At 40.8% G+C, this 24,252-nt stretch overlaps 1 protein-coding gene across 1 annotated transcript; it reads right to left on the bottom strand.

The window, feature by feature from the left end:
• Positions 1-103: 103 nt before the first annotated feature.
• jak2b (Janus kinase 2b) lies at positions 104-23,927 on the bottom strand. The gene is made up of 24 exons (XM_049578415.1): positions 23,369-23,927; positions 20,985-21,221; positions 20,208-20,331; positions 19,997-20,114; positions 17,261-17,406; positions 16,287-16,578; positions 15,874-15,993; positions 15,458-15,615; positions 14,924-15,035; positions 13,811-13,997; positions 12,585-12,709; positions 12,269-12,400; positions 10,508-10,595; positions 8,590-8,717; positions 8,288-8,426; positions 7,785-7,936; positions 6,821-6,971; positions 6,294-6,430; positions 5,301-5,490; positions 4,510-4,634; positions 4,254-4,426; positions 3,828-3,945; positions 1,648-1,761; positions 104-958 (listed from the first exon to the last, which is right to left on the bottom strand). The coding sequence occupies exons 2-24, from the start codon at positions 21,187-21,189 to the stop codon at positions 851-853; spliced, it is 3,342 nt and encodes a 1,113-aa protein (XP_049434372.1). The 5' UTR covers positions 21,190-21,221; positions 23,369-23,927; the 3' UTR covers positions 104-850.
• Positions 23,928-24,252: the final 325 nt, after the last annotated feature.

Genomic DNA, 24,252 nt, shown 5'->3' with positions numbered 1-24,252 from the left:
CACACTGACGGAAATTTGAGCAGGGTGAATGTAAACCAACGAGTGTTGCCTTCGGAGCTGTCCAGTTGAATGTGGAAGAAGAATTTGCTTAACAGATACAGACTGAATTAAACTGTTCTTTAATATGCACGCCACCTCTCACAATGAAAACATAAAACAATAACAGATTTTTTAAATCACCTTTTGTATGTACTTCATTTATACTGACATCTTGCTTGCAGTTCAAATATAGTATTTACTATATTTTCATTTTAAAAAATTATAAAATTTTTCTGGACATATGTACACAAATATACTGTAGGTATATACACACATACATAGAAAACACTCAGCTCTTATTAGACCATTTCTCTTCAGGTGAGGGGTACAAGGGGGTGGCAAGAGCTAGCCCTGCTAGCTGTCTGTATGAACACACACGCGCTCTCTCACACACGCGCACACACACTTAAACACACAGAGCTTGTTTGACACAAGCATCTCTAGCTTTAGGCCTGGCAATACTCTACTCACAGTCTCCACAAACTCTCGAACTCCTCTTTTAAAACTTTATCCAAGACATCTGACCGAACCATCACCTTCAACAATTCTTTGCATCCAAGCCTCCGCTTCCATTCTGCTCCACTATTAAAATCAGGGTTGGGGTGCCTTGCTAAAGGCACCTTGGCAGTAGTTTCTGAGCTGGTCCTATTTACGAACCACCGCTCTTCCAGTCACAATCTGCCTCGCCACATGCTGGCACTCAACAGAGCAGGACCTCGTTTTGGCCTTTGTCCTTTTGCCACAAATAGGGCAACACTGTTAAGAGTGACTTGGCTGAACAGGAGCAGGGCACTTTGGGTGATTTCTCTGTCTAAAACTCCTTACTGTCCCTGAACAGGTCGATGCGCAGGGCGAGTTCCTTGAAAGACGGACGCAAACTGGGGTCGTTGTCCCAGCATTCCTCCATGATCTCATGTATCTGAGAGGAAGAGCAGGAAGGAATGAGTTACTGACATGAGCAAACAAAATCATTACAGGTCAGTCTCTCCTGATGGCAAACGTAACAGTGGGGTTTTTTTTTTTAATGTGGAAAAATGGGGAAGGCATGACGTGCAACAAAGGCCCCTTGGCTGGTTGTCAAACCACTGTTGTTGCAGTTAATTGATGTCTTAACCATTTGTCTACTGGGCCAATCCAACAACAGTTAATAGTTTAAATGGTTTGAATTTCTTGCAAAACTGGTGCCAAATACGTTGAGCTGCAGTGCGTATTTTTCATCAAAACTTTCGCATGCTTAAAAATAAATAAGACCTCAGGTTGTGTCAATCACACTTCTACACAGACTACTTTTTGGCATTTGTCAAAAGCCTTTAGAGAGCTGTCTGACCAAGAAGCAGTGAGGAAAATGTGGCACAACCTGGACCCTAAGACCGTAACTAATTTGCTCCTGTTCCTGTGAAGGCTTAGAGATTTGGGTTAAAACAACAAACCAAACAACTGAATACAACATAACAGATAAAACAGGCTAATACATGTGTATGTTCATGTTTTAGAAATGACCAGGTGTGCGTTTGCATGAGTCCCAGTATAAATCTAAACTGTATGTAAGTGTATATGTGTTTGACGAGTGGGTCCAGTCAGACAGGAAACAGCAGTGCATGTTCTTACCTCTGTGGGACACCCGAGAGGTTGAGGCAGCCTGCTGCCTGATTTGAGGAGCTCAATGAGGTGATAGACAATCAGCTGTCCCTGCTTGTCATTCCCCATCATGGACATAAAAACCTGAGGAGAGCGGTGACAGCCAAGACAAAAACTGATTTAAAATCTATTTGATTCACAGAAAAGAGGAAGATCCTTGCAGATAATCAAAATTACTCCAAATGTAAAAAAGGTAACTGTAACTTCATACACACGACGTAAAACGTGGAGCAACATAAGCTCCGGTTATTAGAGTCAACATGGCAAACTACAGTATGACCTCAGTAAAGAAGTCACAAGCTCTAGCTCAACTAGCTGAGACTGGATATATCCAGATTGTAAACAGATACTGAAAGCTGTTACATACAGTATTCAGCAAAGAGCAGCCCTCATTTGAATCCATGTATGTACAAAGCACGCCTTAAGGGTAAGCTCAGGCAGAGGAGAGACAAAACCCTTTAGTGCTTTGAAAGTATTCCTTTAAAATGCTGGGATTGTTTTGCATTTCATTTACAGTAAAAGTTGAGAGGCAGGGCTGTATTCAAACTAGAGATGGTTTCTATGGTGTGCATCTTCAGGCCCGTTTTAAAGTACACCTATTGTTTAAAATGGCCAAACATGCACCAAAAGCTTTGTGAGGCACATCAAACTTCTCCGACAGGCCTTCTCCAAACTTGTTTTGATTCTGAACCGTCAAAGACAGACACAGTAACAAAACACTTTTTTCTGCAGCGGCAGTACCTGTTCGGAGAGAGCTTAAAGGAATAAAAAGGGTTTTTTTTCCCCCCAGAGGGCAATATTTATTGATGACAGTCAATTAATTGATGTCTGTTGGTGAGTCTGTGCCTGATGGGAATTACCGGCTCTGACTGTTAATGACGTCTGAAGGCCTTAAAGGTGACACAAGACGAAATACTATAAAGATTTCAATTAGTTCGGTCTCAAATCACCACCACTTTTAAATGAAAACTGTTGAATCAGTTAATCCTTGTTATAAACTGTTTTTAAATGTCCCCTTACATTGAATTGCCTTGTCTGTTTTATGTTCATTATGTGTATCTTCATGTGAAGCATTCAGTGCTTATACTGCCATAACTGTCATATTAATAGACATGATATATCCATATTGAGCCTGATTTTACAGTAGTTCTTATTTTGGAAGCTGGGCATAAGATTTCCTCACAGGCAGCTGCCATCAGCATCTGTAGCGTCCTAAAGGAGTCTGAAAAATGACGTGTGACCACTGCTAGTTCTGTGGTGTTGGCGTTGGTGTGTCAGAGCCATTTAATGGGTGTCGAATGAGGTGCATCAGTCGTCACTTTCAGTGCATTAAAGGCCAATTCATAGTTTCTAGGTCTGCGAGAGTCTGACAGGGTCTGACAGGGTTTGACAGGGTCCTCTCTTTAGTCAGCGTGAAGTATCGTCATCAGTCCATGTCTGCATGGACCCCATGCAAATGCCTGCGTGCACTCTATTTTTGTGACCGTGCAGACTATTTGTAGCAAGCAGCTGTGCTTGCTCCAATATCTTTTTCTACGCTCCAGTCTAGTCCAAAACACTGCGGTCGAGCCAGCCGGCTCCAGACCCAGCTGTGTCTTCTTAGTTTCATTTTCATTTTCGGCAGCAGGAAGGTAAGCTGACCTCCCAGCCCGCCTGTTCACTACCAGGGGCTGACACAGACTGTCAGCTGTCCTTTGAAAAGAACCGTGTGCACATCCACAAGACTGCAGCTGTCTGCGGAGGTTGAATTCATAAAGTATGTCCGGGCCTTTAGTCTCTAGACCACTGTGTAGCACACCTCCTACATATTTTCCTAAATTAAAAATGGAATGTTATAGAGAGAAAACAATGTACAGTTTGCTGGAAAAACACAATAACAATGTGCCTAAATCTTAAGTTTTCTGTTTTGTGTATACAACAGAGATAACCCTGGTATCATTAGGTCGATGTGAAGGAAGCTGCTGCAATGTTTGTCAATAACCCTTTCTGTTTACCATTAAAACAAAACTGCACAATAAATTAATGGGAATTTATTTTTAATGTGCTCAGCACTTTCCAAGTAATCCTATTACTGATGTCTACACTGAGTCGAGCAAAGACTGAAGATAAATGAAGCTGGGTGGTGAAAGAGTATTTGTGTTATCACTTACTGCAGGGGGGCTGGAGTTCTTGTCGCTGTGCGTGAAGAGCTCATAAAGCACCACTCCAAAACTCCAGACATCTGACGCCACAGAGAACTTGCTCTCAGTCAGCGACTCAGGAGCATACCTACAAAATAACACGCTGTGTGACTGTCTGTCCTGTCACTGAGGGGCATAAGTTTACAAGTCAATTTCAAAGCTAGGACAGGTATTGCAGTTTTGATTCCAAAACGATACCACAGCAAATACAAATCAAAAATAAAATAATTATAGGAGTATTCCTAACTTGAATTAACACTGCAACAGGAAACACTGTGTCAAACCTGCATCAAAAAGCTGATTTTGATTTCTAAAATAAAATCCCACTTCTTCAGAGCGTGAAGCTTTGCAGAGATCTACCAAAAAGAATAAAATGACAGAAGTTTGGAGTCTGACCAGAATATGGGACTCTCTCCTGGCTCTTTGACCATGTAGTACTCTTTGTCCTGAGGCAGAACTTTGGTGAGGCCAAAATCTCCAATCTTCACCCTCAGCTCACTCTCCACAAGGATATTCCGAGTAGCCAGGTCTCTGTGGATATACCTCTTACTTGACAGGTACTCCATACCCTGTGAACACACAGAGAAAAACATTTTTGCATCTGCAGCACAGGTGATCAGCAGTAAACAAAAAACTGGACAAAGGAAAGTACCTTGCAGATCTGAGAAGTGTAATGCACAAGCTTCTTGTGGTCGATCCTCTCCTTGTTTTTCATGAGGTAATCTCGCAGACTTCCAAAGGGCAGATATTCCATGACGAGACGGAGATTTCGACGCCCTGAGAGACGTCAACAAAGAAACTGTGTTATTCACAGAACAGAGGAGCTACAAAAGTTTCACTGACTGACATTTTAAAGTGTACTGTACTCATTTACCCACAAGGTGGATTACTGAGACCAGGGTTCAAACATTTTAAGGCAAGTCAGATTTAAGACTCTTTAGTAAACTGCAGGAACCCTGACTGAGATTAGGGAGTAGCAAAATAGTAATTTTTCAATGTAGCTTGTTTATTATTATGTAGGGAGGGACAGAATGAGGCTATATTTTTTGGATATCCATCAACAACCAAAGTCATGTAATGCAAATTGTCAAAATATTATTATTATTATTATTATTATTACAGCCATAATTCAAATAAAACACAAGAAGATTGAGCACAAGCTTCTTGTGTTTTATTTGAATTATGGCTGGTTAAAAGAAAGTATGGTTACAGTAAAGACACAGAACAAAGTTTGGTGCGAACTGGTCGACCAAGTCGTTTTGCTTGTCCATGATACTGGTTAAAAAATACAACAAACACATATGGTGTATAGACAGGATAATTTAGTTTAAGTGGCAAATTTGTAGAGGATGATAAATTTTCAACGTATCCTTCCAAATCAAAAAATCTTTTCAGTTCTGGATCATTAGGAGCATGAAGGTATTAACTGCAGGTCAGCTGTACCTGCACTGTAGCAAACGCCTTTGTACTTGACGATGTTTTCATGCTGCAGAGATTTCAGGATCTCAATCTCTCGCTCAAAGTCTCGTATGTGCTCTGCGGTGCTGTGCTGGAGTTTCTTCACAGCCACGACCTCTCCAGTGTTGTCCTGAAGCGGGTCATATCGACACATCTCCACGCTGCCAAAATTTCCCTGAAAGAGAAGAGCAGCTTAAATGAGCCATCGTTTTTTACTCACAGTTTGATTTTTTATTTAACTTTAGTTATTTTTATATTTTGTATTTAAATTATAGCGCATTCTTAAACTTATTGATTTTTTTTTTTAGGAGGCTAAAATACATTATGTTACTGCCCCTGTCTACACCAGTACATTGCTTGGCTTCAGTGGTGATACTCCTGCCTGGTTCTCCAAACTGGGAGTGTGCCGACTGACATCTACTGTATGTAACACACTGACTAAGGATAACTAACTCATACCACCCCACTTCAAAAGATCTGAACTAACCCTTTAACCTCTAGAATTTCAGATACAACAAATCCAGCAATAACTGCACCATCTTGAAAATGGTGCATTTAAAAATAATTTCGACGGGGCGTCGGTGGCTTAGTGGATAGAGCAGGTGCCCCATGTACAAGGCTGTTGCTGCAGCGGCCCGGGTTCGAATCCAGCCTGTGGCCCTTTGCTGCATGTCATCCCCTCTCTCTCCCCCCTTCACACTTGTCTATCCTGTCCATTAAAGGCAAAATGCCCCAAAAAAATCTAAAAAATAAATAAATAAAAATAATTTTGAGGCAGGTCATTTATTAAAATGTTTCTGTTTCCGTCAGAAAATCTCAGAGTGACAAATCCAAATTATTCTCAGTTCTTCCAGAATCATGTGGCTCTAAGTCAAAAGTAAAGAAAAACTTGCTGTGACAGGAATATAGGACACAAGTATTAGCTCATTAACATGTGCTGATTTGCTCTTATAAAGCAGTTTCCACAGTTCTTCATACCTTGCCCAGCTGCTGCAAGAATATGAGGTGTCTTTCTTCAAACTGAGCCGGCTCCTGACTCTCAAAACCTCCAGTGGCCCAGCCGGAGCCCGTTGTCCTGTTTGGCAGGATGTCACTATCCACAATCAACTCATAGTCTGGGGACACAAAGACAAAAATCATGTACAGTGGAGAGATGAATGGACAGAACTCATGTAAATCAACAGCTCCAAACTGGGCTAATGGTGTATTGGACCAATCTCTGCACTAATCATACAGAAAGGAAACTGATATTTCTATCTCATCTGAATTTTAGTTGGACAACATTAAATGCTGAAGAACTTTAACAGTATCCCTTATTTGAAATAGCAGGGAATGACTTGATAAAGACAGAACCCAGGACTCCCTGTTCACTGTCATGTTTCTGAGGACAGCAAGATAAATATGTCTTACGTAAGGAGGGTGTGTGCGTCTGAGGACATTTGAGATTCAACACTGGTGTGACCTAGATTCCCTGTCGGGATGCCATTAGGGCTGTATACACCAACCTGGTGTGAAGAGGCTGTGGAGGTCACGGATAACGGCACGAAATGTGGGCCTGAATGTGGGCTCATAGTCCATGCAGCTGGTTATCAGATTCGCCAGTTCAGTCCACTTTGGTGCAGGAAGCTGGTGGTGGTCCTCATAGAACAGGGTTTTCTGTGAGACAGCATTAAGGGTTAGTCTAGTGACAATGTGTGACGATTTGTGTATTCCTGCTGAACTGATTTTTGTAGAGGGGTCACAGTCTAGTGCACGCAGCTGCATGCAGAATACATGGTATGTAGATTGATGCACATAATGTGAAAGCAAAGTTTACAACTGTGTGATCCCCCAGAAACCTTTGGTCGTATGCTTGTAACAACATATGCTGAAGTTACTCAAGCATATTGTCGTGCGAGTCAGTCACACTATGGCAAGTGCAAATGAAACAACATTGCTGATGACGCCTGCAGGTTCCCAGACAGCAAAAATAACAGAGAGAGAGTTGTATGTAAGACAAGGACGGTGTGTCAGTATTACTCCACCACCGTAGAGGATGTGAATGGAAAGACATCCAACAAATAAACGCACATCTGACTGCATCACTGGGATAATATATGTTTAAATACAGCCAAGCTGGAACTAACTAACAGATGCTTTTCAGTTTTATAGCCTGTTGTGATCTGTTGCCTTTTGGCAAAGCGTTTGTTTAGTGTAATACAGAAGTGTTTGAAATATTCCTTATTTTTATAATGAAAATGGTTGACTAAAGTTGCCAGTGGCTAAAATGCTCTCAACCCCAGCAAGACTTTGCAAGAAAGTTGATAAAATGTTTGTCGTAGTTTAGACCTCACAAATTCAAATGTAAGACTATCTAATGATTTTTAAGGCCTTTTACTTGCAACATTGAATTTAAGACATTTTAAGACTTTTTAAGGACCCTTAGACCCTCTGAATATATATATATCAGGTCATACCACCCATCCCTACCTTAGAGTTGTCAAGTGTTGCTAAAGGTTTCTCCCCACCACTGCAGATCTCCCACAGTGTGGTGCCAAAGCTCCACTTGTCTGCAGCCAGGCTCAGGTTGGCAGTGTCCTCGACACACTCAGGGGGCACCCAAGGGATCCTCTCAATCAGGACTGAGCACACAAAAAAACATTTAACCCACCAATGTTAGCATAATCTTCATTTTCAGTTAAAGCGCTGGCATTTTTAGGGAAAACTTCAGTTTATTCAGTTAAAGCTGCCAGTTTGATTACATGCACAAAAGAATCCCTTGTTGTATAACAAAACTCTTCTTCTTCTTTATACTAGTAGCCTACTACCTAATTTTACCCATGTTTTCTGGAACTAAGCAAGCACCAAAATGAAGCAATGTCATGTGGATTTAAGCAGGTACCATCTCATTGCATTCACAACCTTGTCAACAGCTGCCCCCTGCTGATTAAAGAGAAGCATTACAGTTCAGCTAAGGACAGACATGAACTCACTTTCTTTGGGTAGGACAGTGATGCTGATGCCAGGGTCACTCAGTTTGATGAACGGGGGGTTCCCAGCCCGTCGGTCGTCCTCTCTGATCAGAAGAACGTTTTTAGCACAGACATTCCCGTGGACGAGATGTTTTTCTTCCTGCAGGTTCAGAGAGGGAGAGATAAATCAGTCAGTTTGCAACACAGAGAAAGGAGTCGTTCTTCTTACAGTCCCTTTTTTTGTACCAAATTAAATGCCAACAATCAGCATCAATCCATTGAATGAGCTGGCATCAAATGTGGCACCACACACAGATTCCTACCAGGAAGTTCATGGCCCAGGCCAGCTGCTTAGCCACCTCCAGCTTCCACAGGATGTTTATTGAGTTCTTGTTCTTCTTCAGGTAGGTGTCCAGAGAACCAAACTTCACATACTCCTGCACCATGATATCTGAAAGAAAACAGTTTTTCAGTCAAGATTAAAAATCAGTGAAAGTTTGCAATTACAACCCCAGGTCTTAAACATATCCATCATAATGTTAGTACCCTCATGATCCACTTTGCAACCAAAGCCACAGAAAAGGAATAAAGTGTCTTTATAAAGGACAGCCGAGAATCTGACTAGGATATTTACATTATCTCTTTGTGTTTTGTGTTGTCATTGAAAAATGCATCAGAATGCAAAAGATATATATATCAAAATAAAGTAACGATCATTTTAATGCCTGTGTTTAATTTTTCAATATCAACTGTTATTTTCGACGTGCCCTTATGACACCAAAACACAATAGAGACTCTCAGCATAGTTTTTTATAACGCGCAGATATCCTTCCAAAATTTACTCCCCAAATGGAAAATTTACCTGCATTTGGCACTTGGCGGGTCTAAATTTCTGACTCTGCTTGGTTGATTTACAGTTAGTCAAGGGCGGCTCATCTAAATCCTCCACAATGGTTTTCTAATTTTAAAAGCAACACTGGAGTATTCAATATTTAGTTGTTAAACAGCTGTAAAATGTTATATTGTAATTAAGCTGGAAAATTATCACATCTTTATGGGTCTAGTACAGATAATTACCCCAGAATTTACATTTCAGGGTGCTTTCAGATCTAGAGTTGTCTTACTTTGGTCTGAATCAGGGATTCATTTTGTTACAAAGGTGCATAATTGCCTAGAGTTGGTTCGTGTTCTCACGGCAGCATTTACAAACGGACCAGATAAAATGTCTTGTGTGAGAAAGCTGCTCTTGATTGGTCAGAATTTCCATGTGGGAAAAATCCAGGAAGTAAACAAAGCATTGAAGAAGAGTACACTTGCAAGATAAATGGGACACTTTCTAATGTCACAATGGAGGGACAACTACGCAGGTTGATTTTAGCGCTGCTCATCGTGGACTATATTGCTGTCATTGTTCATTTTAGTCAAACCATACAGTTTGAAAACGAGGCGCGGCTCCAACTAGAAAACAATGTTTTGACTGTTTAACCCAAACAATGCATAATGCGACTGTAGTTGGTTCGGATCACGTTCTCACCACAAATGAACCGCACCAGAGTTCGTTTGTAACCGGACCGAGACCACCTCTTCAAGAAGGTCTCGGTCCGGCTGTTTTGGTGCGCACCTGAGTGCGATTGCTGTGTTCACACCTGCCCAAACAAGCCACATTAGGGGGCAAACAAACTAGAGTTCGACTGAGTCAAACTAAACAGGGCAGGTGTGAAAGCACATGTAGTTACCAAATACGCAGAGAGAAACTCAAAAAACAATAACAAAAATACTAATACAGTAAATAACAAGAATTTTTCTTTACAAGTCATATTGAAATTCCAATAAACTAATGCCAATTCTGATAATATCATAATATAAATAGTAATATAAACAGAGAGCAAAGCAGGCACATGCGCCTAAACAAAAGCCTACAGTTGCTGCAGAAGTCCTCTGAGGTGAATAGCGGGGCAGGTCAAAGTTTCTGGGCAGGGTATTGTAATCCTCCTAAGAATAGCCCACCATGCCCATGGTTTTAATCACTGCTCTGAGCCTCAAGCTTATGGACTCTGGTCAAGACTATAGTGGAGCATGGTAGACTCTTGACATCATTAGATCGTAATGACATAAGCTCATAACCTTCGTCAGAGGAATGGGTATCAGGTCTCCTGTTTCTTCTGGCTGTGAGGACAAATGAGGACAGGATCTATAATATTGCTCACATAGCATGAGAAGTTGAGAGCGTGTCTGACTTACTTTCCTCTCCGCAGACACACACACCATAGTTAAGGATCAGGTGCTTGTGGGACAACTGGCTCATCATGCTGGCAGCTTCAAAGAAAGACTGTAGGATGAGAGAAGATAGAAAGAGAATTATTTATGTGTTCCTGATAGACAACAAGGTACACCAAAAACAGCTAATGATCATACTGGTCGTTAAAAAAATCCCTTTCTGATGCACATTCAATGTAAGTGATGGGAGACAAAATCGACAGTCAAAAGTCTCAGTTAGAGCCCTAACACACCAAGCTGTTGGTCAACTGTGAGTCAATGTTGGGCCAACGGAAAGCCATTGAGCTTTTTAGCAGAAACAGTTCGAAAATGTTTTAGTTACAAGTCATTTGTTCTTTTAACACTGGGTTGTGTTGTTAATGTGCTGACTGGCTGACGAGGGTCTTGAATACCTCATGTTGGTCTTCAGGTTTCCCTTTTTCAACGTTGAATACAAACTACTGCCGTCTGCTGTTACGGAGAGTTACTTCCTTTCCATTTCCAGAAATAACATACTGTTAGCTGTAGTCTCTGTAGTGTATATTCACATGCAGCTTTTAGGATGTGGTGTGAGACGACACAACTGTTGGCCTCTGTCGCCACTGGTTCTTTGATGTCAGTTTGGTTTGTCTGGGCATTTAGACACATTGTGTGGATGTCCTCCTACATTCAAGTTTTTTTCTTCTTCTATTTAGTATACGATTCCCTCTTAATGTTTTTACCAGACGTGTTTCCCTGTTGAGCTGCAGTGAAGGGATAGTAACAAAAAGAGGTTACTTGTACTTAAAACACTGCAACTTTGGAAGATATCTGCATGATTTGTATAAGCTTCATGTTAACTGTGGATTTTGTGCCCCATCACTCACATTAGAAGTTAATGAAGAATTTCTTAATGGTTCTAATTAAGTGGCAGCCTCTAAAAAATGGAGCCAACACAGGTGCCAAAAACTCAAACGGCCACTTGAGACTGGCTCCAGAAGCCAGTCAATCCACATAGAACCCTATGTTAAAATACCCTATTTCACAGCAGAAATAAACATGTTTACAGCCTGGTACAAAAACAGTGTTGATCTCTATAGTTAATTTCGTCCTTCCTGACAACTGTGTAGGGGGTATTTTCTTATAACTCACTCATTTATATTTTATTAAGGCTTAAAGTTATGTATAATTAAGTCAGGCAGCTTCAAACAACAGGCTGTCTGCTGATAGTGTCCTCCGCTCAGTCAGATCCACCCCTCAGTCCTTCACAGCTCTAGCCTCTCACCTGAATATGGTCACTTTTGGCTTAAAAAAACAACATGTAGACAGCTGACATGATAAACTTGAGGCTTAAAAAATTGTGAACCTAACCTTTAATCTATTGAGTATTTTCGTGATTAATGGTTTTGTCTATAAATGGTGGAAAATCTAGAAAAATGGCTCAAAGCAGTGAATGTTTGACAAAATGACCGCAACATTTTCTTGTTTATGGATAAAAAAAAATCTGGTAAAGAAAATGATTGGATAAATAATTTCAGCTCTACACTGATGTGATTCTAATAAAAGGAACATTGAGAAAAGGGCTACAAACCCACCAAAATGAAATACATGATCAGTCACTGCCTGAATAAAGCAGCAGTTTTCAGCCTAAATGTTCTGTAGGTAAATCTCCTTTAACTTTCAATATGTTTTACTCTTTGTGTTTTTACCAATAACCACATTTCCCCTGCAAATAAAACAATGTGCACAGCTCTTAAAGCCACAAACCTCAGAGTAGTTCCTGTGGGCCTTGTCCAGGACTTTCATGACAACTTCAGTTTGGTGGAGTCCATAATCTCCCAGCTCTTTGCGCACCCCTTTGAAGATCTTGGTAAATGTCCCTTGGCCAAGACTCTCCATCTGAAAGGAAGACCATTATGACAGTTTTAATTAAACAATCATGAAAATTCAATTTTAACCCTTAACAGGTGATTATTTTTTATTTAATTCAGAGCATGACTTCATGGTAAGATGCACATGTACAGAATTATTGGACACATGAGGGAACACGGACTTCAGTCCTGAAAATGCAAACTAAGCTTACAAATTCCAGATCTTCTTTCCTGATCTTGTGAAAAACCATCTGACTGATGTTGTGTCGATGTAGAGACGGAGACAGAGGCACTTCAGAGCCCTTATTGTTCCTGCACACGAGTAGGCAGGACTTTTCTGTTGGTAAAAAGACAAGAATCTTATGTTAAATTTTGACGAAAACATTTATGGTTTCCTAAACTGAATCTCATCAATGTCACAGTCCAGCTGACGGAGAAACTTGAGAAACGATAATGTGAGTCAGACATGGAGTGTGTGACATGTTGAAACTCTGCATTTCTTCATCAATTTCTGTGGAAATGAAGACACATTATCAAATTCCCAGCACAGACCAGTTCTGGTTTAATTACGTCATTTGATTTTTTTTTTTTTTTGCTTATATGCGACTCAGATCTGTTTTGTCATGACAGTGTGAACAGCACAAATGGAGTATGATCTTTTCAATTCTAATTTGTGCCACTTATATATGTGTACATCGCTTTAGATTGACATTTATTAAAATTCAGCACTAGCGGGAGTCTTGTGAGGAGGTGCTGACAGGTGTAGTAAAAAGTAGCCTTTGACATCAGTTTCAGTGAAGCCACTAAATTAAAAATCTCTCTCTTCTTCCTCATCCTTATAATCTGCTAGTGAATTTGCTGACTTCTGCTGCACATCAACTTATAAATGAAACCAGACAGCATGCTGCATGTGACATCTTTGTTATTCTTTTGCCTGTGTGAGTCAGTTCTGGACTGCGACCAGTCCACACTGATATTTGATGTTTACCACATTTGAAAATATTGTGAACAGCCAAACAAAAAAATTGGATCTGAGCAGTAAATTCAAATTGAGCACTAAGGCTTGCAGTGTGAACATAGCCTTTGAGTCATCAAGGCTATAAATTTGTACCCCATGTATCACATTTTGGAAAATGAACACGTCATCTCACTATTGATGGATGGTCAGAGTTCTGCCTTTACTTAAAATTCATATCATATTAGGGTGTGCCACATGAACGTTATCATCTGCAGGACAGTTGATTACTTCTTTGGGTGAGAGAGAGTCCAAACTGCTGTCTCTGTATTAAGCAGCAAATAACATCATAATACTTTAATTATACTATCATTAATCTTGCAGAAAATAATGGTTTTTATATGACACACATTTGCAGACACAGCCTTTGCGAAAGTTTACTGATCTTTCACATTCAATAAATGCAGACTCTGCTAGTCTCACCTTTGGATTTAGGTGGACAGCACTTGCTGAACTGGAAAATGACGCTGTCAGAGCGCACAGTTTCTTTTTGGTAGCAGCTGAGAAGCTCCTGCAAGCTGCTGAAGTTTCTTTTGGTTCCACTGAGGTTAAATTCCCCGCTGGCAGACCTGGTTATCTGGCAGTGCTTGTATTCTACCGCATTATACACCTGAAGGAGCAGACACAGAGAGGATGCATTTAATTTCAGTTTCAGTCATGGAATAAACAATAATGTGACAACACCAAGTCTGACTTTGCGTGAGATGCTAGTCAGAGTGGACTGAGTTCTGCAATGAAAAGAATAAAACAAGCAGCTCTTGAATTATGCATTACTTTATATGAGGCGTTACATGGTACAGCTTGGAAGTGAACCTCTCAAGCCGGCGCAAAACAGTGGTCAGATGCTTCAGCCTTGTTTAATACCACAAAAGCATCAGATCAAAAAAGCCACTGTGTTGCTGTGGCATGCTGTTACGTTACAGGTACCACAATGAAATAAAAAACATGGAGTTCAGTTCAGTAATGCTCATCAAACACAAAGATGCTGCACTGCAGTTTATACTCTAATTTGAGGCAGGATTGCACAACTATACACCAATGTAATGCTACAAGGTAGTCTGCCTTGTTTGTCTCGCAGACATTGAGCCACAATCAACTTTTTTTTTTGCCGGGGCCCTCTGTGTTGGCGTCATTAAAATGAGGAGGCTGTGATTTTGGACACAGAGTTACTGTCGGTCTGAGTGTGGCCATGATCTTGTTTACTTATCCTTAGATCAGATACTTCCTGATTTAAATTTTAAAATCAGCAACGACAGCTAAGTAACATACTAATAGACGTTTTGGTGTTGCTACTGAAAGAAAAAAAAAAGAAACTGTACAGCTGTACAGTGTAAACATACTTTCGAAGGTACCCAGCCTGAGTCCCATATACCAAGACCACAACAACAGAGGCACAAACACAGCTGATAACACAAAAAAGTCCATAGCAAGAACCTCTATCATAGATTTGTGCAACACAAAACAGGGGAACTTTTTACTGTATTTCAATCATTACTCTGCTCCAAGTCATTGATACACTGCAACAGTGTTACCTACCTCAACAGGGAAAGTGAGAAAATACTTGTTGAAGTCTTTCGGGCTGCATCTCAAAATGTACAATCCTCGCTTGTTTCCACACCTCTGAAGCCGGCTGATGGCAAACTCCATTCTGCAAAAACAAAATGCAGAACAGCCATCGCTGGTTATTGACCCACATCTCTGCCGAGAAATACACTTTTACCTGCAAGGAAATGTCACGAATACCAACTACCTGAGGAATACTTGTAAAGTTTGGCAGCAATTTTGAAACAGAGATGATGAACAATATTCTACCTATGTAAGAATTTTGTATTAAAAGTGACAATTTTCACTGCTGCCAGCACAGAGATGTCTGGTGCTGAAACATGGAAAGTGGAAGAAGAAGGAGTGTCAGTAAAATATTAATATAATTCAAAGCTGTGCAAATTTAAACTTGATTTTGTGCCAATCACTGTGAAATGTTGGTTCAGTTTTTCAGTTATTTTAGAAAGTGACCACTCTCATTAATGCCATTGGTAAAACAGAAATTAAACTTTGTTACTGTTCACTTACGAGATGGGGCCATGGCAATGTGAAGTGATGGCTTCCACCAGCCTCGGGGGAGCCACTTCTTTACAAAGGTAGTGATGTGCGTCTGTAGTCAGCCGATAGTATCCATCAATGAGGGACACAAAAGACAGCGCTTCAGAGAGGCTGGGAAACTCCAGCTCCTGAAACACACAAAAAAACACTTTAGACATGATGTGTAAACTTCATTCATTCTCCAACTGTTATATTCCTTGTTCCACTGAGAGCTCATTAGGAAACTAAACACTTCTAAATCTTTGGCTAAAGTTTTTCGACTTTTACAGCCGGATCTGAGATGGCAAACCCATGTCACTGAAACTGGCCGCACACGGTGGTCAAAATCTAGTCTTCCATGCCTGGTTACAACAGAGTAGAAACAGACGTTCAGCAAGTGACATTACCAGATTCTTGCCATCTTGTTTGTTGATGGTGACCACCCGACTCTCTGCAGCACCCTCCTTGCTGGCCTGTTTGATGCTGATGTCAGTGACGTCAGGGAAGTCACACAAGGTCTGCAGCTCCTGGACGAACAGCAGAAGAAACAAACGTTTGTGATGAATGAAATCAACAAAGAACTCATCCAACTGACAAATGTCTGTATAGCTCCCTTATTTCCTTTTGTAACATGTTTTTATTTGGATAGTTTGTGGGTTACATTTTAGGGTATTAGGGACTGATGATCCAAGCAATGATGTTCATGTGTGGCCTTTTATGTTGGTGATCCAGGAACTAAAGGCCTTCTTTAAAAATGTGCTCAAAACACATCACTTGGCAAAACAGAACAACTCTTACTGACAGCACTCGTGACACCGACCTGGTCAGAATCTTTCAACTTCTCTCGACACCACTGGATGCCACTGTCTGCTGCCACAAGGATGACGAGCTGTCCAATGGACTGGTCCCTGACCTGGAAGGTCTCTGTGTAGAAGGCCTTCTCCAGAGACTCCATGCTGATGAGATACTTGAGCTTGAGGTCGCGCGCTGTGGTCCGACACTGACTGAACTGCTGGATGAAGTGCTTGAAGCGGAAACGGATCCGCTTGCGCGTCAAGAAATTGCAGTCCTGGATCTGAGCTCTCATGTCCTTTGGCAGGAAGGACTTGTAGCTAGAAGTAAGCAAGAGGGATTTTTTTTAACTATAAGCATAAATCCTTTTGTTTAAAATGTTGTATTACTTATGCATTTAAAAAAACCAACTATTTTTATCAGAGAAAGTGATCTTAAATTGAAATATGCAATGCTTATCATTTCAAAGGTACAGTGTGCAGGAATTGTTGGTCATAATTTGTAGCTGTAAATTCACCACTTCTCAGCATATGGCTGAAGATAACGTTATCTCTGAACCTGACGGGGCAAGGCCTCTCCTCCTGCATGCAGCTGCTGCTCTCATTCACACTCAACCATGGTCCACGGCCGTCTGTAGCGGAGAGCAGCATCAAAGCGAGGAACGCTAACCATGCAGCTTAACATGGAAAGCAAAACGTCCTCTAAAGTGTGCACATTGACTGACAAAACAAAAAAAAAGAAAGACTGCTCGACTTGAAGAATCTAAGTCGACTGAGGGGTCTGCGACTGATGACTGGAATCTTCAGTGATCAGGTAGAAGTCCTAATATTCCAAGTATTCAAAGTAATGTATCAAAAAAGCATTTTTTTGTGTCACTGCAAAACATCAGTTAATGTTTTGGCACCAAATACACCATTAGATTAATTGGTGCTTAGCAGGTGATCATTTCACATAATTCCCCAAGAATCAGACCAAAAGCAGCTTTTGTTTTTTCACCCGTACCTTATCGTGTGGTAGATGTCCAGCGGTGACGTCTGTCTCTCTTTGGCTGTTCTTGTCATATCGAGCACAGCCATACCGAGGCACTCTTCTTGAGTCTCGTGAGAGTTGGGGATCTTCACCAAGCCGTTGACAAAGTCATTCCTCCACTGCACACAGAGAGTAGTTTGTTTTTGTTGTTGTACTAGCTAACCTCCAACTGGTGAATGTAGAGACAAGCTTCCCCTCTAAAGTCACAATAGCCTCACTTAATCACAAACACAGCGGCTCAGATGTAGATTAGACTCTGAGGAATTTAACATATCCTTCAAACAGCAAAACACAACATCTGTCCAGTGTGAATGTGAGCATGTGTAATGGCTTAATGGCTACATACACACAGTGTGCCTCACCCTCAAATGACCTGCTGCAGCAGTGCTTCCCTTCTCCCTTTCAGGTTTGTCCCGTGCCACCAGGGCAGATTTCCACAAGCATAATTCCACATAATCCTTCAGTTCACTCAGGGTTCAGCTCCACTCATAATACTGGCTCCAGTTACCTGGATTTACCTACAGTATACTATACACCTTGTTCCTATTGCAGTGTGGTTCGTACAAATCCTGTCTTGACTGAGGGCATGCAGGGCTCTTATGATACATCTGAAGAAGTCTTTACTGTCCTTTTCTTGTCCTGTCCTGCACAGATATTGTATAAGTGGTACTTCTACAATATCCGCAACACACAAACAGACAGACAGACAGACAGACAGATCTCTGCTTTCCTTTGACCAAAAACGCAAAACAAATACTGAAGCAGCCAACAGAGACGTGTACTCCATTCAAACACATAAAACCAGAGGGATTGTCTAAGGCTTTATGGCCAATGGGCCAATGGGCACATTCACGCCAAGATAGATATTGCCTGAAACAACCACTGACCAGGAAGAAAAAAGCACGAGGAAGAAGAAAACCTGACTCATCGATTGGTCAGGACCGAAAACAGAAATCCATTGTGGGTAGCCACAAGCAACTATGATATATAGTCCTCTGACCATACATCAATAAGCGCTTGCACATCCTCACTACTCCACGTCTGCCCACGAGACATTTTCCAACTTCTTCTACCAGCTCATGCTGTTGGCTTTGTTTTTTCTACCCAAAGTGCACTGTGCTCTACATCACTTCCTCTCTTTGGTTCGCTGGATAGTCCATTTGCATTTCCCACTGTAAGCGAACTGCACCAGGATTCACTTTCAAGTGAACCGAGACCCCCAGTGTTCAAGCTGACCAGGGTTTGCTCGTTTGGTCCGCACCGGAGTTCGAATGAGCGTTCACACCACTCAAAACAAACCAAACTATCCGTGCAAGCTGACCAGGGTTCGTTTAAAGCGGACCAAATAGCGGCAGTGTGAATGTGTCCAATATGTCCCCAAAACATGCAGTTTTTGGTCCTGTTTGCTAATGACCACAGTTAGGGCTGCACGATACAAGTACAAAATGGGATAACATTGTTGAATATCGCAATAAGGACATCACTTACAACACATAAACAGATATTAAGTGTACTCAGTTCTGCCTTTCTTTCTGGTGCTTTAGTAAACTGCTAAAATACAACACATTAATTGTTGAATTTAAAAACAAAACTGACAGAAAATTATTCCCGATATTCTTTAATTGAACAAATTAAACATTGAACTGAACACAAAAGGCATCAATTAAAAAAGAGTGACAGTTACATTTTACAGTGCAGTTTTCTATTGATACTCTCAACTAACTCAAAAAATCCACGAGTGCAATATTGCAGTCTTTTCTGACGTGTTTACAATAAAAACAATGATATATTGTGCAGCCCTAACTACAGTGCCCAGCTTTTTTAAGTAAATCCTTTCTTTAAGGGCAGTTTATATTGTAACGCATTTTTGAAAATATACGTCTTAAGAAATACCTGATGGGCTTGAGGAAGACAAAGTAAGACAAACCTGAAAATGTTCAAAGTTTGGAAGGTGCAGGGCGGCTTTCTGTTAGTGACATCCTGATTGTAACCTTTTTAATCAGTGCTGCTTTTTCCTGGTTTTAAAAGATGCATTACAGTAAAGTTATGTAGTTTTCTGAACATATCAGACTGTTACAGCTGTTATATTATTTGTCTTTACCCACTTTATCATCATATCAACATCACTAATGATCATTAAAAATCTCATTGTGTCAATATTTTGTGAAAGCATCACAACATCAATATCGAGGTATGTGGTCAAAAAATTATCATTTAATATTCTCCTTGTTGCCCAGTCCTACTTTTAATTTTTAGAAACTTCCCTTCATGTGGTTCTGCATGCTAGCTGCAACCCTGCTCCCAAAGAGTTGCCTTTCACATGAGATCTATAACTGCACGCACTGAAAGCGTCAGTTCTCTTGTTGGTGCCATCTGTTTGGATGTGTGGCTGTCATTTTAAAGCACGGACTACAGTGTGTTGCCTGACTGAAATGCTTCTCACCAAAGACATCCATTGACAATACATAAAATAATAAATAAAATAATAGTACCTTTTCATGGTTTATTACTTGTCTATCTTTAACAGTGTCAGTGCATTAAAATAACTGAAATTTGAAGATGTGCAGCCCCTAATTTGCAATCTAACAAAGTGACGTAACTGCATTTGTTAAGGATATGACCTGTTATGTCTAATCTACAACACTGGGTAATTACAACATGCTCTTGAATAGTTTTGTTTAACTGACCAACATATACAAAAGGTCTCACCTGAGCGAAGAGGTATGACATTACGTAATCATCAAGGACAGGGCTTTCTGACCCCTTGGTGACCCCATATCGATACGCCCGAGACGCTCCACCACTGTACCAGCCAGGGAAGTAGTACCTGTGGTTAACAGAAATTAAGAAAATGCAGTGAGTCATGAGAGATTTTAAATTTCAATCTGGGAAAATCCTTCAGAGGCAATGCAGAAGCCACCTTAATTTGAAAAACACATCTTCGGAAGCCAGTTCATCAAGCTGAAAGATGTGGTTGGGTGAAAACCACAAGCGGTCGCACTCTCGGAAGAGACCAAAGAGGTTGCAGTACAGAGGTGATATACCTAAAGCAGACAGAGAATGCAAAACCACATTATGTTCTGTAAATTTGCACTCCATTCATTATGAAACAAGTACAGTGCAGGTTAGCTGGCTTGATCTAAATCAATATTCTTTGTTTATTCATACAATAACATCAATAAAGTGGACAAACAAATGACTACAGAAACTGTCAACATAGGGGTACATTAGGATTATTCTTAAGGACACACATGAGAAAACTCTGTTTCTAGTACAAACACAGGTGACCGAAAGGTCTATAAAGATTGTCTAAAATGTCAGTTGTGTTTGGTTTATCATCAAACACACAACATGCGATTCCAACAACATGCAGGTTAGTCTAATCTCCCCTGAACGGCCTTGCTGTGTGTATTAGTTGCATCATACTTTTATTGACTCAAAATTGTACCTCAGCGCAAAAAAAAAAAGAAGCCAAGCAAAGCAAAGCTACACCATTTTTGTTTATCCTTTAACAGAGTAAATAAGCTAAACAAATTGTGAATAAGGCACTGAGAACACTGAGCAAGTCAACGATTTTTCTGCTGATAGGTTTCACTGTGGCCTCTTGATAACCTTATCTCAGGACCTATGCCCCAAGTTACAGCACAACAAGTGAATGGGGGTGCATTGTGTAGGCCTGCACGGCTGGAGTACTCACTGCACGCCTTGGCTGCATCTATACACAGCTCCTCAGCCACATATTCTCCAGGCGGGTAGCTGAGGAAGCTGCAGTCGGCCCCTCCTTGGCTGCTGTGATAAAAATGAAGCTTCAGAACAGCAGCGGCTGGCCTTGTGTCTGAAGATTCCCGATGGGCGGTCCCATTTTGGTGCACCGCGGGGCATGTGTCAGTCACAGTGTCCATGGCTGGCAGGGAGGCCACCAACAACACGCAACCTTCAAAGAGATACGTGCTAAAAGTCAGTGGAAAGAATAGTAGCCCCCCTCTTTTTTTTTTTTAGGCAAAGTGTTACGAATTTAACATCGTGATCAGCAAGGTTACATGGGCTCCACTGTTGTATAAACTGTTATCAAAATTCCATCATTACATAAAGCTGCACTGCAAAGAAACCATTGTCTGGAAAAGGGTTATAAAATCTGTAAATTTAATTCAAAAATAGGGCAACTCACAGTGAGCATTATAAAATACAATCAGACATGTTTCACTGTAAATGGAGGATTGAGATTTTTAACCAGGCTGCATCACATTTTGTAATGTAGCTGATCAAATTTCAAATATATCATTAGTAACTTTGGTTTAAATGGACAGAAATCCATACACAACTCTTATTGGGAGATGCACACATTTTGAACTCAGCTCAGGCAAAGTAGAGTAATCAAATTCCCTCATCCAAACAGCTACTAATAAGCTCACCCTGCTACCCTTTCCTTACAGATAGTTTTATATCAGACTGAGGGCTGGTGTTGTATTCCTTACACGACCATAATCTAATATACATCAGCTACACCACTGCTAGGGTCGTGTCCTCGTATTTATGTGCAACCATAATTTATTTTTACTATCAAAAATGTTTGGCATGGGTATATTATAACAAGCAGGAGACCGCAATGACTGAACAAGTCATAAACTGCCATAATCATACATATTATACCAACTATTTGTTTTCCTTTTTTTATGTTACATCACTGATGTGGATGTAATTAGGATGTTTTCCCGACAGAAAAACAGAACGATTGTGAGACAAGGTGACTTAAAAGTACAAATCCAGACTTCAATCTCTATGGAGCAGACTGTCCTCAAAAACTGACTATTTGTTTAAGAGGAACACCTCGGGGGGAAGCCACCAACAGGTCTATGCACCTGTGAGGAAGCACAGGTTTCTATGGCCGACATAGGAGACACTGTGCAAACAAAAATTGTTGTCAAAGTACTTCACCAGTTGCACCAAGAGAATATAACATCCCGATTTGCAAAGCTAAGGCTATAATCACTGCCAAAGCCGCCCCCCTGCATATATGGAGTTGAGGGGGCGGTGAGTACTAATGCCATTCATTTAGCTGCATTTCATATTCACGCTACATTTGGATCAATTTGTGGATTCGTTTTCCTTTTCCTTGGTTTAAAGTTGTGAAACATCTGAACACAAACGTCAGGGGTGAATATGATTATTGTCATTATTTATCAGCTCAATCCACTCATGGTGTCGCCTATAAAATGTCAGGAATATGGTGGCAAACACCCATCACAATCTTAAAAGAGATTCAAAAAGAGAGTGTTAATTCACAGCAAATTAAAACAAAGAAAAGCTGCAAATTCATTTGAGGAACTGAAAATACTTAAAGGTCTGCATTGTGACAGATGCGTGACTTAAACTACACCAGTCATCCTAACTGTAAGCAATTTCTTGTCATCTCACTACCTCTTTAATGGACTAGTTAGTTTGGATCCTATCTAGGAGCAGGGAAACAATACACCTAAATATCAAGCATGCTGTTTGGATCAACGACATTTCCCACAGAAAGTGAGAAAGAGGATATGGCACCTAAAACATTTGTGGAATTGGTATATTCTGCCAACCTCTGCAAAACAACACAAAGGATGCCTGGCAGTATGTCTCTTGTCATTTACACTAAGTGTCTCCCATGAAGCTCCAGGAGCACAAAATAGGTGCATAGCTGTATCTTAAATTGGGACAATTACAAAACTGAATAGTGTCAGGAGTAAAGGAAAGCATGCAACAGTTTCTGGACACTGTTCAGCGCTCACTTATAGGCTGTTATGTAAAGTCACAAATTATAAACTGGTAGTAAAGTGGACATATTCACTCAGATATCAGAAACTTGGCTGCAGAACAAACTCATCAAGGCCGTTGCGTGCTCCCGTTAGCTAGCATTATAGCTTCAATAGATTAACTTAACTCTACGAGGCTCACAGACCCACCTCCGTGCCAGTTAGCTACCATACAAACAGCACGCACATCCATGTCAGCAACTTGCCCAACAGCCGTTTCAGTATTACATTTGCGCACTTACGTAAATCAGATAAAGCTGTCAATGACTTATTAATGAGTGTAAACACTTACTTTTGTAGAAGAGCCAGCCGTGCGGCTAGCTAGCTAGCTAGCTGCTAGCTTCCTAGGCCAGCGCTGCAGCCAGGACGAGCGACAGTTGACAGCTACGGCCAGACACCGCTGCTTCACTCCTTTAAAAACCACCACTCAGACTACAGCCCAAATTACACAACTTATTTTACGGTAGAAATCCATCTGGTGATATTCTTATTTCCATGTCGCACTTAACTGGCTAACCTGCTACATGAACCACCTCCGGTCAGCCCAGCGTTACCCATCTCACTCCAGAGGAACTTTAGCCGTCTAACGTTATCTTGTCAATCTTATAACTTAAGCTAATGCTAGCTAAAACCACGTCGTGCTCGGTTACAAATTGGTCCGACAGCACGGGATTCGTCTGCAGGCGACCATCTTCTTGTGGCAGAAACTGTTGCTTTGGTCGTACAGCGACATGTACATTGTTGACATCTTGTCAACTGAATGGCTTCAACTCTGACAAGGTGGCCAGTTTGTCAGTGGCAGCTCGAGTCGATCAACAAACCAGCCTCTCCCACCATACTAATGCTGCGTTCAGGAGCTGTCGGAGATGTCACAATTTCCGACAGCAGGAATGCCAACTGCATAAGTGTTCCAAATTTCACCAGTAAAATACTTGAGCAGTGTTGGAATATACTTACATTATGAAGTAAAACAATCAGTGTACTTGTACTTTACTATTTCAATTTTATGTATCTTTATATTTCTACCCCACTACATCTCAGAGGCAAATATTGCACTTTTTACACCTCTACATTTGCCTTACAGCTTTAGTTACTTTTCAGATACCCTTACTGTCCATTGAAAACTATGTATCTCCAAATTTGATGATTTTGGATGTTAATGTTTATGATAAAATG

This window comes from Epinephelus fuscoguttatus, linkage group LG6 (assembly GCF_011397635.1).
Source record: "Epinephelus fuscoguttatus linkage group LG6, E.fuscoguttatus.final_Chr_v1".
NCBI lineage: Eukaryota > Metazoa > Chordata > Actinopteri > Perciformes > Serranidae > Epinephelus > Epinephelus fuscoguttatus.
Note: the sequence above shows the minus strand (reverse complement) of the source record. Positions and strands in the feature narration are given on the sequence as shown.